This window comes from Lissotriton vulgaris, chromosome 5 (genome assembly GCF_964263255.1).
Source record: "Lissotriton vulgaris chromosome 5, aLisVul1.2, whole genome shotgun sequence".
In the NCBI taxonomy this organism is placed as follows: domain Eukaryota; kingdom Metazoa; phylum Chordata; class Amphibia; order Caudata; family Salamandridae; genus Lissotriton; species Lissotriton vulgaris.
This window is the reverse complement of record NC_141693.1, coordinates 983,459,060-983,473,645: the sequence shown is the minus strand read 5'-3', so window position 1 is coordinate 983,473,645 and position 14,586 is coordinate 983,459,060. Positions and strand designations below refer to the sequence as shown.

Genomic DNA, 14,586 nt, shown 5'->3' with positions numbered 1-14,586 from the left:
TATTTCAAAACATCATTCACAATGTCCTGCAAGGCCTCGACGGAGTGCTCAATGTGAGCGATGATATTCTGGTACACGCCCCGACCTTAGAAGAACACATGAGACGCCTCCAAGCGGTATTCAACCGGCTGCAAGAGAGAGGACTGACCCTCCACAAGGACAAATGTGAATTTCTACGCAAAGACGTCAGCTTCTTTGGATACAAGTTCTCCGACCAAGGAGTAGGCCCAGACCCAGAGAAGGTCAAAGACATCCACAATGCGCCAGCCCCCACATCTGTAACAGCCGTCCGCAGCTTCCTGGGTATGGTGACATACTGCGGGCGCTTTATAAAGGATCTGTCGGACCTGACAGGGCCCCTCCGTGACCTCACCGAGTCAACTACCGCCTGGACGTGGGGCCCGGAACAAGAGTCATTTACAAAGACCAAAGCAGCCCTGTCGGCTGACACAACCCTGGCCTATTTCAGCCCACGACACGAATCACAACTGCTAGTCGATGCCAGCCCCACAGGCCTCGGGGCCGTTCTGTCACAACAACAAGCGTGTGGAGAGTGGGCCCCAGTGGCATACGCCAGCCGCACCCTGACACCTACCGAACAACGTTATTCGCAAATCGAAAGAGAGGCCATCGCCATTTTATGGGGGTACCGCCATTTCTATATTTACCTCTATGGACATCCTTTCTCAGTGATCACCGATCATAAACCCCTCATACCGCTCTTCCAAGGCTCGTCTTCTCGCCCACCCCCGAGAATCGAAAAATGGGTGCTGCAGTTGCAGGAGTTCCAATTTACGGTGGAATACCGACCCGGCACCCGAAACTCAGCGGACTACCTATCGAGGCACGCCCGTCCAGTCACCGATGCTGAGGCAGCCGAGGCAGCAGCCACAGAAGAATACGCCCGGCTAATCGTCGAACGGTCAAGACCACGGCCGATGTCCCTGGATGAAGTGGCGAGAGCCACCAAAGATGACGACTGTCTCCAAATTGCAATCCGCGCCATAGAATCTGGCGACTAGAAGGCGCTCCAAAGCCCAGCGTCTTTTCGCACCTCAGATGCCCAAGCTATCCTGAGAGGTCTATACCAAGTCAGACATGAGCTGTCCATATCAGCCGAAGGATGCCTCCTGAGAGGCCCTCGCCTTGTGCTGCCCAACAGCCTTGCCCAACAAGCTGCCCTGTTGGGACACTGGTCACACCAGGGGATTGTCAAGTCCAAAAACAGACTCCGAAGCAAATTGTGGTTCCCAGGGCTCGACAAAGCCGTCGAGGAAGTGATCCAAAGATGCCCAGTGTGCCTAGCGACGAGTCTACCAAACCCCCCAGCACCCATAATCACCGAAGAAGGGCCAATGTCCCCGTGGGTGCGAGCGAGCGCAGACTTCGGCAGCCTCCCCGGAGGCAAGTACATGCTCATTGTGATAGATGACTTCTCTCGCTACCCCGAAGTGGAAATCGTAACATCGACAGCGGCGTCTGAAGTGATCCCAAAATTCGAAAAAATCATCGCCACCCATGGGCTCATGGGTGAAGTCCGCACTGACAATGGACCCCCGTTCAACGGCAGCGAGTTCACGGATTACCTGCAGAGCCATGGCATCCAACATAAACGAATAACACCAAGATGGCCCCAGGCCAACGGAGAGGTCGAAAGACTAATGAGAACTCTAACCAAGACAATCCAAATTGCAATAGCCGACGGCCACAGTCTGGAGCTAGCCATCTATCAATTTCTTCGAGAATATCGCCTGACTCCACATTGCACCACAGGAGTCTCCCCAAGCCGGCTCTCCTTTAACCAGGCAATCGCAGACACCATCCCACACCATCCCACGTGGGAGCTAGCCCCAACCCCCAGGAACCGGTCCATGGAACAGCGCGCCAAGAACAACCAGGAAGCGTCCCGGAGACAGAAGGCGGCGGACAGCCCAATTCAAGTCGGGGGACACTGTTCTAGTAAAGGATCGCCATCCTGGCGGGAAGTTCCGTCTACCATTTGAACTTGACCCCTGGAGGATAACGGAGATAAATGGGACAATGGTCACTGCTGTCAGGAACGGAGAAGTAGTAACAAGGAATGTGTCCTTTTTCAAAAAAGTACCCGGAGGAGGTGACGATCCGGAGCTGGACGACTGGTACCCGGCCCCCCAGCGCAGACCGTCAGAACCAGCTGGAACAGAAACCCTGACGAGCCAGACCGGCAACGTCACCCTGAGCGAGAGGGAGCCCGAGAGACCAGCAGAAGGCCCCAGCGTCAACGAAACCAGAGAATCGGAAGAACAATCCCCGACCACGGCGGAAGGGCGAAGCCAAGCAAAGTACAGTCTACGTCCATGCCCCAAACCTTCCCAGAGGTATCGGGACTTTGTGGCCCAGTGCTGGCGTTGAGCTGACCGAGATGGTGACCCCGCCGAGAATAAAGTAAGACTGTTCTGTTTTATATCCTGTATGTTGTGGACCTCACAGTAGTTTCAGAGACTATACCAGCGACAGCTTGGTGAAGACTGTTAAAGACAGCACGTTATGTTTGTTACAGCACACCCACTGACTATGCGAGACATTTCTGTGCCATTGTACTCCATTTTGTTTTATCCCTAGGTAAAGGAGGAATGTAGTGTTGCTGGCAGTGGGGTGTACCACTGCAGCACACGCCCCCTCCCACTGTTGCTCTTAGTTTGTCCCCTCCAGCGTAGAGGGGCTTTGGTTCAGCCCAACGTAAGCGTTGGACACGCAAAGTTGTGATTAAAAGGCCCAGGGCTCTGGGCGTGGCCAAGTTACGTGCTAGCCACCAACAGCACACGTGTGTCCTGCAGCCTCTTATTACTAGGCCTGTGCCAGGACACTACACTCGCGCTGTAAAAATATACATTCTCGCGCGATCGCCTTAGGCCTTGGGCCAACCAAGTGCAGCTCTTTCTAGTGCTTTTGCTCTGCATCCTACTAGCAGGCTTCTTCTTTCTGAGTGAAATTATTTTTCGCTGTTGGTCTCGTATTCTTAACATCATTCTTTCTTTACTGAACTCAATATTTTCAGAACTCTTTTCACAATGTCGTTCTTCACACTTTGCACTAGTTGTCGAAATGGGGGGGGAAAGTAGGGAACTGTGGGCCGAGAATCAGAGGGTGGAAATAACTTGACGATTGGATCAGTGGGCGGAGTCAGAGGTGTGGCCACACCCACGCATATTTCTCCCTCTTATCAAAGTTGAAATGTTGGCATGTATGAGTTAATCACCCCTAATTTTTATGAACACCTTCTCCCGAGGCCTTCACAGTTTGCGCCGGGACAGGGAATAAAGCAGGAAGTTACGTGACGTCCTCTCCCGCCGTCTCCGGGGCAACGCGTAAACGACAGTGTCAGAGGCCGTGATTGCCTGTCAGCTGAAGGAGCGGACGGCGGCTCCCGCCCGCTGGAGGGAAGGACAGGCTGCGGGGTAGCCGAGAGAGACCGGCCGGGCGCACCACACACGGCTCCGACGTAAAGTTCAGGGCGCCAGCTGAGGAAGAGAGTTCGAGACCACTGGCTGCGCCTTGCCCACGGACCACCGAGGACCGCACCATGCCCAAGGGTCGCCTGTACAACCCGTCCACCCAGCGCGATGGCATATGGGTAAGACTCTCACTGGGCACCCCAGGCCACCTCCAGCTAACTAACGCCCGTGTTAATCTGCACATTCCACCACCTGCACATAGGGGCGGTGCGCGTCAGTGTACATTCTGCAATCCGTTACATAAGCACTGACCGACTAATCTAAATCAATGGGGGATTACACGTATGTTGTAAGAGGTAGTCCGTTTAACACATAAATGGTTTGTGGAACAGGAAGCAGGACGGACGCTCTCCACAAATAGGGTTTCCCTCGTCTCCGTAATGTCGAATCAAAAATGAGGGTGATCTACTCAGTCATATCCTGTTCTAACTTTAACTTCTTTTGTAGTTGTGATATTGCTGTAAAGTTTTTTTATGAACTTGAAAACACAACAGAATGCCCCTATGCATGATATCAAACCCCTTTCAGGTTGTTTTTCTAAAAAGGAAACTATATAATCCGGTATAAGAAATATTGGATAAGGACTGTAGGAACTAGATAACTTTTTGACTGCCCACGAGGGCCACTTTGAGAGATCTGATGCCTCCCTAATCCACCTGCACCCCGCTGTCTGTGCTTGTGTTACTCTTCTCTGGAACAACAGACTCACTCAGTACAGTCCCTGACTCTGACCAGTCACCCAACCTTGCTGCTCGGCCCTATTTTTCAAGAATAAGAACAACACGTTTTTAGAGCATAACAATAGAGGAGCGAGCTAATAAACTAACATAGTAACAAGCCAAGGGCTCTGGAGCGAGCCCTGTCACGAGACTAGCCTTGCAATCTTTGGCTTATGAATCATGAAACAAACAGCTTGTAAAATATATGAAAAAGGATCTTTACATTTAAAAACAGAGTATTTCTTTAACATATGGATGGGGTTTACCTCAGTACATCAAAATATATCTCTGTCTTGAGAGGTTCTTATTAAACATGAACTTCTTCCTCCAGCCCCTCCCCACTTGAGACCCATACCATTAGTGAACTAAGAGGCAAGTCAGTTGCCCTGCATGTTATATATTCGCTTGAATGTAAGTATACATAGAGGAACCCTATAGTTCAGAAAATTAAACACAGGAGGTTTGTGTACAGAGCACATCCAGAACTCATGTATTTGGAGGTGCTCCCATGTGTGATAATGGAGAAAAAGAAAGCTAATAGAAATAAAATATTTGCCTAAGACCACATAATTTAGTTAAGTGGGAAAGCTGAATTGGATCTCTGATTTTCCTTATTCACTTTGTGCAATTCACCCGCTTCCTATGCATCTCTTTAGCTCTCCGTTTTACATCATATATTAATCTGTTGTCTTTAATTCTTGGTGCTTGAGGGTAGACCATTCGGAGCAGGCAGAATTCTCGTCTCAGCTTGTTATGGACACAATGTTCCAAGGACTTTGAGCTGAGCCAGGCATTTGACTTGAACCTGGCTCCAGCTTTCAGTAGCTTTCCCACCGCTACAGAACAAGAGACAATGAAGCACTGGCAAAGCCAATAAGTCTGGCCTATGCAAAATATATTGACTTTTTCAATGTTTTTAAGACGCGCTGCATAACAGCTAAGCTACTGTGCAACATGGCCAAAAGTCAAGAAAAAAACCTCTATGAAGCAGACAGTATTGACCGCATCATAGCGCTTTTTTTTTTAAAGCCATGTTGCACAGCACCCGCTCTGCTGTGCAATATGTTTAAAGTAAAGAGGGAGGGGAAAGGTGGAAGTAAAACAAGGAGGAAGGGAGCAGCATTAAAAGACAGCAAGAGGAAGAGAGGTATGAGAAAAACACAAACGAGAGAGTTGCGGAGAGGAGGGATGGAGTGCCAGACAGGGGTAGTGGGGGGAGAAGAAACAGTACTAACTCAATCACAGCATTAGCAGCGGTGGGCACTAATTAAGTTGAATCAATCTATGCTTGGTCCGTGATCCACAGAAAGGAACAGGAGTGACGCCTCGCCTACGATGGCCAACTATGAGGCTGATAACAAGACATATCGATGGAGAAAGGGTCTGAGGGAATTTTAAAGACCTAGCCTAGGTTAGCCCCCCCTAAACAGTATATAAACAACAAAGAAACCTAGGGGTCTCGAAACGAGGAATTGTCTCAAACTGTCATCAATCGTGTTGAGTACATTGATGACTAACAACTAGTTTACATGAGTGGGACAAAAACAACAAATACAATGTCTGCAGTGATTTGTGAGTAGAACCCAAGAGGTATTCGTAGGATTCCCATCAAAATCTTGTGATGATCAATGTTATCATTTGGTCATCCAACCAAGGCAATGAAGTCTCTTGATCATTGAGACCACATTCTTGCCTTGTACCATAGTAGGGTCACAGATCACAAACACTTTTTGACCAAGTGATACCAAAATAGATGGGTTAAAGTACAGTGCAAAAATAATAAAGTGGTGAATGTTAAAAAAGGATAGAGGACACGAGAAATAAGTTTATTAAGGATCTGGCCTCTTCCTAATTGAAAACGAGGACAGCGCAAGAAAGCAGTGTTAAACAAATGACTGCATAGGGGCCAACATGTTTCAGCCTAAACGGGGAAGACCCGAGGCTTTCTTCAGGGCCTCTGTTCTAAACGTTGCTACTGCAAAGTGATTATGTCACACAAAAGCACTAAGGTGACAAAAGGTATAATAAAGTGAAGCATCAAAAAAGGATACGGTAATTCAGTAACATGTCCTCTGTGTCAGTAGATGATAAAATGCATCTGGAATAACAAAACATAAAACAAACATAGTATTCGAAATAAAGCATGTCCCACTTAAGCTCCTCCTACTAGTGAGAAAGATAGTCTGTGATAACACTCACCCAGCACGACTGGGGATTTTTCCTCACCTCACCGGGACTCCTACTCGGGAATAATGAGGCCACGCTCTAAAAAGTAAGTATACAGGTGCATAATGCAGGTAGGTGAAAAAACCTTTCTCCCACTCCTCTCTACATTGATATGAGCACTTCTACTGTCATCCCTAACAAAAATGTTCAATAGCTATTCAAATACCCTCTAATTACCAAGGGCTCACACCTCACATAAGGTCTTTCAAAAAGTGGCCTGTAACTTAATAGGCATAGTCATAGAAGGTTAACCGGTTAAAACTTAAGCTGTATCAGATTGTCAACTTCTCAGAGGGTAGTCTCAAGCCCACACCGATACTAACAACCCTCTCTCTTATGGCCTCTGGGCATACCTGTCCGTCGTTGCCTCTGGCTGGTCCCGAGATCAGGGGGAGGCAACGAACGGAACAGTCGCAGCAAGTTAAATAGAGTACAGTACTTACGAAACGGCCAATCAATGACGCACTCTCCGGTTCAGAGTTCAAGACGAGAAACGTCTTTTCACATCTTCTCACATACCCAAGGTTTAATATTATTTATAGTGCCCTGGCCAAAGAATACCTTATATAATGATCAAATGTTTAAAAATAAAATAATGCTCGAAAAAGACTTGCCTCATTGATCAACACCTCTCTGTTTACTCAAAGCCGGAAGTGCGGGTTTGGGCGCGTAGTCTCGCGGGATACATCGAACTACAGGATGATGTCATTTTGCTCAAAGGAGTAGTTCGTAAGGAATGCGCATGCGCTCGTTAGTTGTACCGAGTCCTCGATACACCTAAGAGGTTCGATAAAGCCAAACAGGTCCGCGTGCCTAGTTCAAGTTCTCAGGAGTAGCATCGCGGCATAATGACTCATAATCGTTACTAATCAATACAGATGCTAATCATGCTCCGTCTAGCAGACCCAAATATGACATAGTTATATGTCGCAAAACTGTCCGATGACTTCATGAGTAGATGGTTCTATTATATTTGTCCAAATGCCCTGTGTTCAAACATTGAATGGCTACATTAACCAGTGACAGTATAGTGAATAGTTGTCTAGGTAATAATGTTTGCTCAGGTTACGCATGACACCCGAGCATTCTATGTGTGGCCATGATGCAGAATATCTGAACTAGCAGTATGTGAGCAAACTCTACCGGTGTACAACAAAGAACATCTCATATCTGTTTGCGACAGTATCTTAATGTCATATATAGTTGTGAGTATCATATACAGTTCTAAGTAACGTGCCCACCTCCAGTTATGTTGTGTGTTCAGAGAGTGGTCCAGGGTATGTCGTCATTCAAACCCTGGCAATCCGAACGCAATTTGTGTATCCATCTCTGTTCTTTCATGAATAAAAATTTTGAAACATCTGAAATGTGAGAGGGAATCAGCGGTTTTTCCAAGACTGTCCAGCTAAAATCATTTTCTTTATGACCATGCTCCAAAAAATGTTTAGTCAGTTTAGACACGCTCTTCTTGCATCTAAACAAGCTCTTATGCTCCAACATGCGTGTACGCACCTTGCGGGTGGTCATCCCAATATATTTCTCATTACAGGGACAGACCATCTGATAGATGACATGTGAGCTATTGCAGTTAGAGAAACATTTTAATACCCAAGGGCGATTAGTCCCTATGTCAATTTGGGTTGTTCTACAGGTTTGGGCACAAACAGAACAACCACCACAAGGATGGTGTCCTTGTATTGCTGGAAGATCCCAGAGCGTGCCACTGGTCTCCGCTAATACCTCCCTGGGACGGGTGAGTACCAGACTATCTATGAGGCTGCAAAGAAAACTGACACTGAAGCCAACAAATGGTACGTAATGGGTGGGCTTCAAGCCATTTACTGAAGACAATAGTGTCTCGCAAGCGAGAGCGCATGCACCGCATGCCCTGTCATAGGTACGACCTAAAACTAGGCCAAAGAGACAAACAACAGTTGGGGGGAGTAATATTTTTTTTTGCAAAAATCAGCAGGATCTAATAATAACATACAGCCATACAGCTGTGAAGGTTCAGATCAGCACATGCACAGCACACACATGACCTACCAGAAGAGGTAAGAGATTACATATTTATGCCAACATTGGATACATACTGGTTCGGGCATCTGAGTCTATGAGGAATGCCAATGTTGAAGAATTTATGAAAAATGCTTATACTATTTTATTTGGAGGTATGGGCACAAAAAATGTATGTGAGCTTTGAGAAGTAAACGTCCATCAGGCCTAAGAAAGTTCGACCGGTCATTAAACAACAGTGTGTCACGTTTTAATTGAGATTTGAGAGTTTAATAATCAAGAGTGTTGCAATTTCAGTTTCGTCATCCTGATCCCGATGAACTAGGAACAATCACTATGCAGAGTACAGTAGCCATGTTGAAGAACGCTGAACTTTTAAAAGCACAAGACCCAGAGTGGAGATCACCATTGAAATTCCGTGCTAAACCCCAGGTAAAGTTGCATCAACATATGTGTCTTTTGTTTTGGGAAGGACTAGGTTAAAGTGTCCAGTGGAAGTAGCAACCTTGATGTGCGTCGCAGGAGTTTCTTCCTACAGAGCAGTCCCTTTCTGAAACCTTCATGCAGAGCCACTGTAGAGATGAGGGGTGTCTCTACCCGAGAACTGTAGTGTAGTGATACCTCAACTTGCAATGAACTTTTGTGATGAAGTTGTGTAGTGAACGCTTAGGTGGGAAACTATCTCTCAGCTCTCTTTCTATTGAGGATGTCAGGACATTCTTCAACCAGCAATCCTCGGCCCATGGGTTCCTTTTCCAATATCAGCGATACCTCACCTGTGAAAACTACACTAGCTTCCTGTAATTAAACACATTTAAATTTAGAGTCCTGACCTTTGCTTATAGAGCACTGGCACATAAAGGATCCCTTTATTTAAGGAAAAGATTCAAACCTTATTGCCAGGTTAGAACTTTGAGATCCAACGGGTCCAGACTACATCAAGTTCCTCGGATCCCTAAAGCTAGGAGAGGGGGAAGATCATTTGTCTATCTCACATCCAAACTTTGGATTTTCTCCGTCTTACCCTTCGTTTAGCCCCTTATGAAGATATTTTTAAAGCAATGTTAAGACTTTTCTTTCTAATCCTTATTTGTTGATTTTCTTGTTTTCTGGGATCACCTTTTTTCTTAATTTTACCAGACGGGTTATGCTTCATAAATGTTATTGTATTGTATGGGTGTGAGTTCCTGGTGCTGCCTGTCATGGCTTCTTTTTGTCACCTTGACTCAAGCCCATGATCAATTCTGCTGTACTTGGTAGTGTTGTATTACTTGACTTCTGCCCCAATGAAGCAAAAACCTTAATGCTGCTGCTCACACTTTAAAGGGCCAGAATTTTGCAAGTCTAGCACAAACGATTGCCATTTCGCAAGCCCTGTACTCGATTACTGGTGACATACTATAGGCCAGTTTTGGCACACAACACACTGCCTCACTAAAATGGCAAGATCACAGGAGAGACACAAAATGAAACACAGCATACCTCAACCAGCCACTACACTGGAAACTAACATCACAAATACACGAAATAAAATGAAAGTAGCATAAAAACACATAGTATCCAAGCAGGGCACGCTTACTCAAATGTTAGACCAGCAAAAACTTACGTTACCATACCGCGGTACATGAATAAAACTATTAATCTGGTCTGGGGATTGCTACTAATCGAGACACGTCCAAGGCATAACTGTAAGCAGGGAAGCAACAGGGATGTGGTCTAACCAAAATGCAGAAAGCTTAGACCCTTCTCATGGAAACTTCGGCAACCTGATACAGTTCCTTTGAAGCCATAATAGGGAAAATTAAAACCATAGTGCACCCCTAATCCGATACTGCAAACTGACAGTAGCAGATGAACAATGTCCATGTGGTTGGTGCCTGGTTCACATTCCCATTACCATGTCCATGCTTTATTTCGGTCATTATAGACCATAAAAGCAGAAAATAAAATACATACATCACTGGATTTGGGCAATAAAAACATCAGTAAACATTACAAAATATGACCAGAATGCAAATGAGTTAATCAAGTTTCATAACTGTTAAAAATTTAAAAAGAGTTTAAAACAATGATTTTATGAATTGATAGTGTTAAAACAGTAGAAAATACAAAAAGGACATTTAACATATGCGGGGGGAATTAAAAAAACATACGGTTTCTGTGCCACATAGAATTGAGGAAACAGGACACTGCAAAAACAATCGGAGGATGGGTGTCAGTTTTCAAAACTCTAAAGGCCTCCAGACACTGCCAATGCCCCAAATTTCTGCATCATGGTAAGAGCCAATTCCTCCTGGCTGCATTATAGCCAGGACTAAAGAAGAAAACATGCATGGCTGACTCTTCTTGGCTGTTACAAGCAGGACATCCAATGGAGAAGCTTTTGACCATTTGCTTGTAAATGCATGAACCAGCAGGGAACCCAATCTGAACTGTATATATAGTTTCCTCGCCATGGATTGATGAACGACATCAAGGAAAGACTCAAGTAGATACTGGTCTTTAAAATTGAGAAAGTCTGAAGTTAGGAGGCCTAGTTTTATGCTCCCCTGAATTTCAGCAAGTCTAAGCAGTCTGTAAACTTTAACAAGTTCTAGGCGCAATGTTGCAGGGGACACTTCCTCAGGGTGGGTCAATAGGTTTGGCCAACCTAATCTGGAGCACAGGTCTTTTATGTGTACAAACCAGGATAGTATTCCCACCCCTGAGAGTCCAAGAAAAGCATTGAGTTCAGACTGGTAGGCTGTTAATTCGGGGGTCGCCCATAGTCTACGCCAGAAAATCAAGGGTCGCGGTCCAATCTCCTCCTCTATGGGTCTAATCCCAAGATCCATTTGTAGGGAGATGGGAGGGGTACTTAGTGGTAGACCCAAGAGATGCCTCGTAAACTTGTTCTCAGATTTAACCAGTCCACCTGCAGGAAGATGACCCCAGGGTTCTGCCCCATACATTATAGCACTCTTAATTTGAACTTTATAAATCTCGGCCAGGCGGCCCGGCTGTCTATATGATGAGTTCCTGAATGATTTTACTATTCCCCCAGCCACCTGTGCTAGCATTAAGCCTGACTTTTCTTGTTGTGGGCCCCATCCAAATGTTTCTGACAGTGTAACCCCAAGGTTGTCAAAGACAGCTAGCCTCTCTAGCAGGGTGCCATTAAGGGAAGGATTTGGGCAAGATGTTTTGCTTGGGTTAAAAACTGTGTACTTGGTTTTTAATGTGTTAATCTCCAACCCAATGTCTTTGCAAAATAGAGAGAAGCTGTCAAGGATCCTTTGGATGCCCATGGGAGACTTTGATAGTAACAAGGGGCCATCCGCAAACATCATTGCTGGCACCTTGTCACGGACCAGCTTTGGGGCTTCATTGTTAGTTAGCTCATTTAATTGGTCCACCAGAGCGTTAATAAAAAGACAGATCAGTATGGGGGCCCGAACACATCCCTGCCTTACACCTCAATTTACTGGGAAACGGGGGGTTAATCACCCATATTTCCTGTATCTCACCTGGGAAACATTTCCAGTGTGCAGGCGCTTAATGAAAGACAGCAAGTAGGGCGGAATGCCCATTTGCTCTAAAACCACCCACAGTTTGTCTCGAGGTAGCAAATGAAAGGCTGATGTAAGATCAACGAAGATCAAATAGATGCTCCCACACTCTATTGACACCGTCTTCCAATATAATAATTGGAGCCTGAAGATTTGGTCAATAGTGGAAATGTTTTTATGAATACCAGCCTGGTACTCACTCAGAATGTTGCGCTCATCCACCCAGGACTGGAGACGCTCCAGGACAATCCTGGCAAACAACTTCTGAGTCACGTCAATCAGGCTGATCGGCCAGTAATTAGTGGGCAGAAGGAGTGATCCCTTCTTATATACTGGAAACATTTCAGCCCTTAGCCAATTATCCTGGATTTTCATTCCATTTAAAATGGTGTTAAATATTACCCATAGATAGGGGCCCAAAATATTGGTTTGTTCCCGAAATAAATCCCCAGGGATCTTAACTAAGCCAGGGGCCTTTCCAAAGGGAAGCTTTCCAATTGTGCTCAGCACTTCAGTCAGAGTGAACCCTACATCATCTTCAAGGGGATTCCCTTCTATAGTTGACAAATTTCTCTTAGTGAGCTCTAAAGTCTCCTATGTGGAATACAGCGATTGGAAATTAAGTTTCCAGGCGTCTGCAGCAATGTTCGGCTCAATAGGTGAGTTCTCTGTGGAGCTATCTGTACGAACCAGTATCCAAAAGGCCTTCATATCTCTGTTGCTGAGTGCCTGTTTGATTGCATCCCATCTTTCAAGCTCCCAGTTCTTTTTGGCAGCTTTATACTTTCCCTATATAGAGCCCTCTTTGTTTTTATCAGGGATCTGTATTTGGATTTTATAGCGTCGATAAGGGCGCCATTTGCCATTCGGCGGGAATTATTAAACCAAGTAGATTTAGGGCTACTCTTACCCTTGGAGTGCATCATGGGATTGAAGATGTTGGTCAGGCTATTGGTCAGATTTGTAAACAGGGGACCCCTACATATAGTTAAGTTTGCTAACTGTAGGGACTAATCAAACAGGTAAGTAAAGAACTTAATTAGCAAACAATAGGATATCTACTGCCCTAATCTGATCCACATACCGTTTACATATGACAAATGACATTCAAATAAAGCACATAATAAATAGAATGTGAGTTTGATATACAATTTATTTTTGTTATTTTTTTTATAGAAAAATTATTATTTTGTCCATTAGTTTTTTCCTTCTTTTTTTATTTCATAAAAGATTTTTTTATCAACATACATAAATTTTACATAGACAGAAAAAAATATATATATAGAAAGACATATACATAACGTAATTTTGGTCGATGTTTTTATAGATGTAGGCAATATGTTGTTAAACAACGCGCGTTTCGGCCTGTGGCCTTCATCAGGTGACCGTCCTACATATACGACACAAAACAATTACAAGACAAACAAGCATTTACAATGCAGTGGTCTCGGCATTATTAAAGGTATTGGCATTGCTCATGACATTTTTTTTTTTTTAAATCATAAATAAATGGCATTGTCATTTATATTGCCAATAGCTTAATTGCTTGCAGATGCAAGACCTATTGCATTAGCACCCACACACAGAGTGAGTAGTTGATAGTGAGTAGGAGAGAGTTATTAGTAAAGAGAGTATTAGAGAGCGAGCAGTAAAAAGTGAGAGCGAGTATTAAATAGTGGGAGAGTGAGCAGTAAAGAGTCCTAGAGCCACACACATTTACATGCACAGCCACACCCTTACATATACAAAGTGTATTTTTAGTTTCAGTAGTAAAGAGTGAGTAGTATAGAGTGACTTAATATGAGTGAGTAATTGAGTAGTAGAGAGTGTGTGTGAGAGAGTGTGTGAGAGAGAGAGAGAGAGAGAGAGTGTGAGAGAGAGAGTGTGAGAGCGTGTAGGCAGGCAGTGTCTGCTTCAAAGTGCTGCCGCGGCCTGCATTTATTCACTGGGCCGTGGGAGGAGTGGCCTTCCGGGCGTCGCAGCAGCTTCAATTTACAATGGGATGCGGCGGTCTGAAGCTCTCTAGGCAGCAGGGGCTTCAAAGAGCTATGGGGCCTGATTTAGTAGGCGGCAACCGGCGTCAATGAGAAGCACAGGCCTCAATGAGCTGCTGCAACCCGTGCTCACTAGGCAGCTGGGCCCTCAAAGACCGCAGATGGCCTGTGTGCTCTAAGCCACACGTTGTCCTGCAGACCTATGTTCTCTAGGCACCTGGCTTCAAGGAGCTGCAGCATCTCGAGCTCTTTGCTGGTCTTTGCTTCCTAGGCAGCGTGGCTTTCAAGTTTTACAGAGGCCTGTGCTGTTTCTGCAGTAGGAGCTAGAAGTAGTTTCAGAGCAAAAATGATCTAGGCAGGCAGGGCTTCAATGAGCTATAATGGTGTGTGCCCTCCTAGTAGCAAGGGCTTCAAGGAGCTGCAGCATCTTGAGCACTTTGCGCGGCCTTTGCTTCCTAGGCAGGCAGCACAGCTTTGAAGTGTCTCAGAGACCTGCGCTGTTTCTGCCATAAGGGCTAGAAGGGGTTTCAGACCAAACATCACCTAGGCAGGCAGGGCTTCAATGAGCTGTAATCGTGTGTGCCCTCCT

At 45.4% G+C, this 14,586-nt stretch overlaps 1 protein-coding gene across 1 annotated transcript in view; it reads left to right on the top strand.

Annotated features, from left to right (window-relative positions):
- The first annotated feature begins 3,195 nt into the window (after window positions 1–3,195).
- The window catches only part of TEX36 (testis expressed 36), an 86,732-nt gene continuing 75,341 nt past the window's right edge, over window positions 3,196–14,586 (top strand). Inside the window, exons 1-2 of the mRNA XM_086922578.1 lie at window positions 3,196–3,613; window positions 8,753–8,887. Of these exons, the coding sequence (XP_086778704.1) occupies window positions 3,563–3,613; window positions 8,753–8,887 (186 nt within the window). The 5' untranslated portion in view covers window positions 3,196–3,562. The remainder of the gene's footprint in view (window positions 3,614–8,752; window positions 8,888–14,586) is intronic.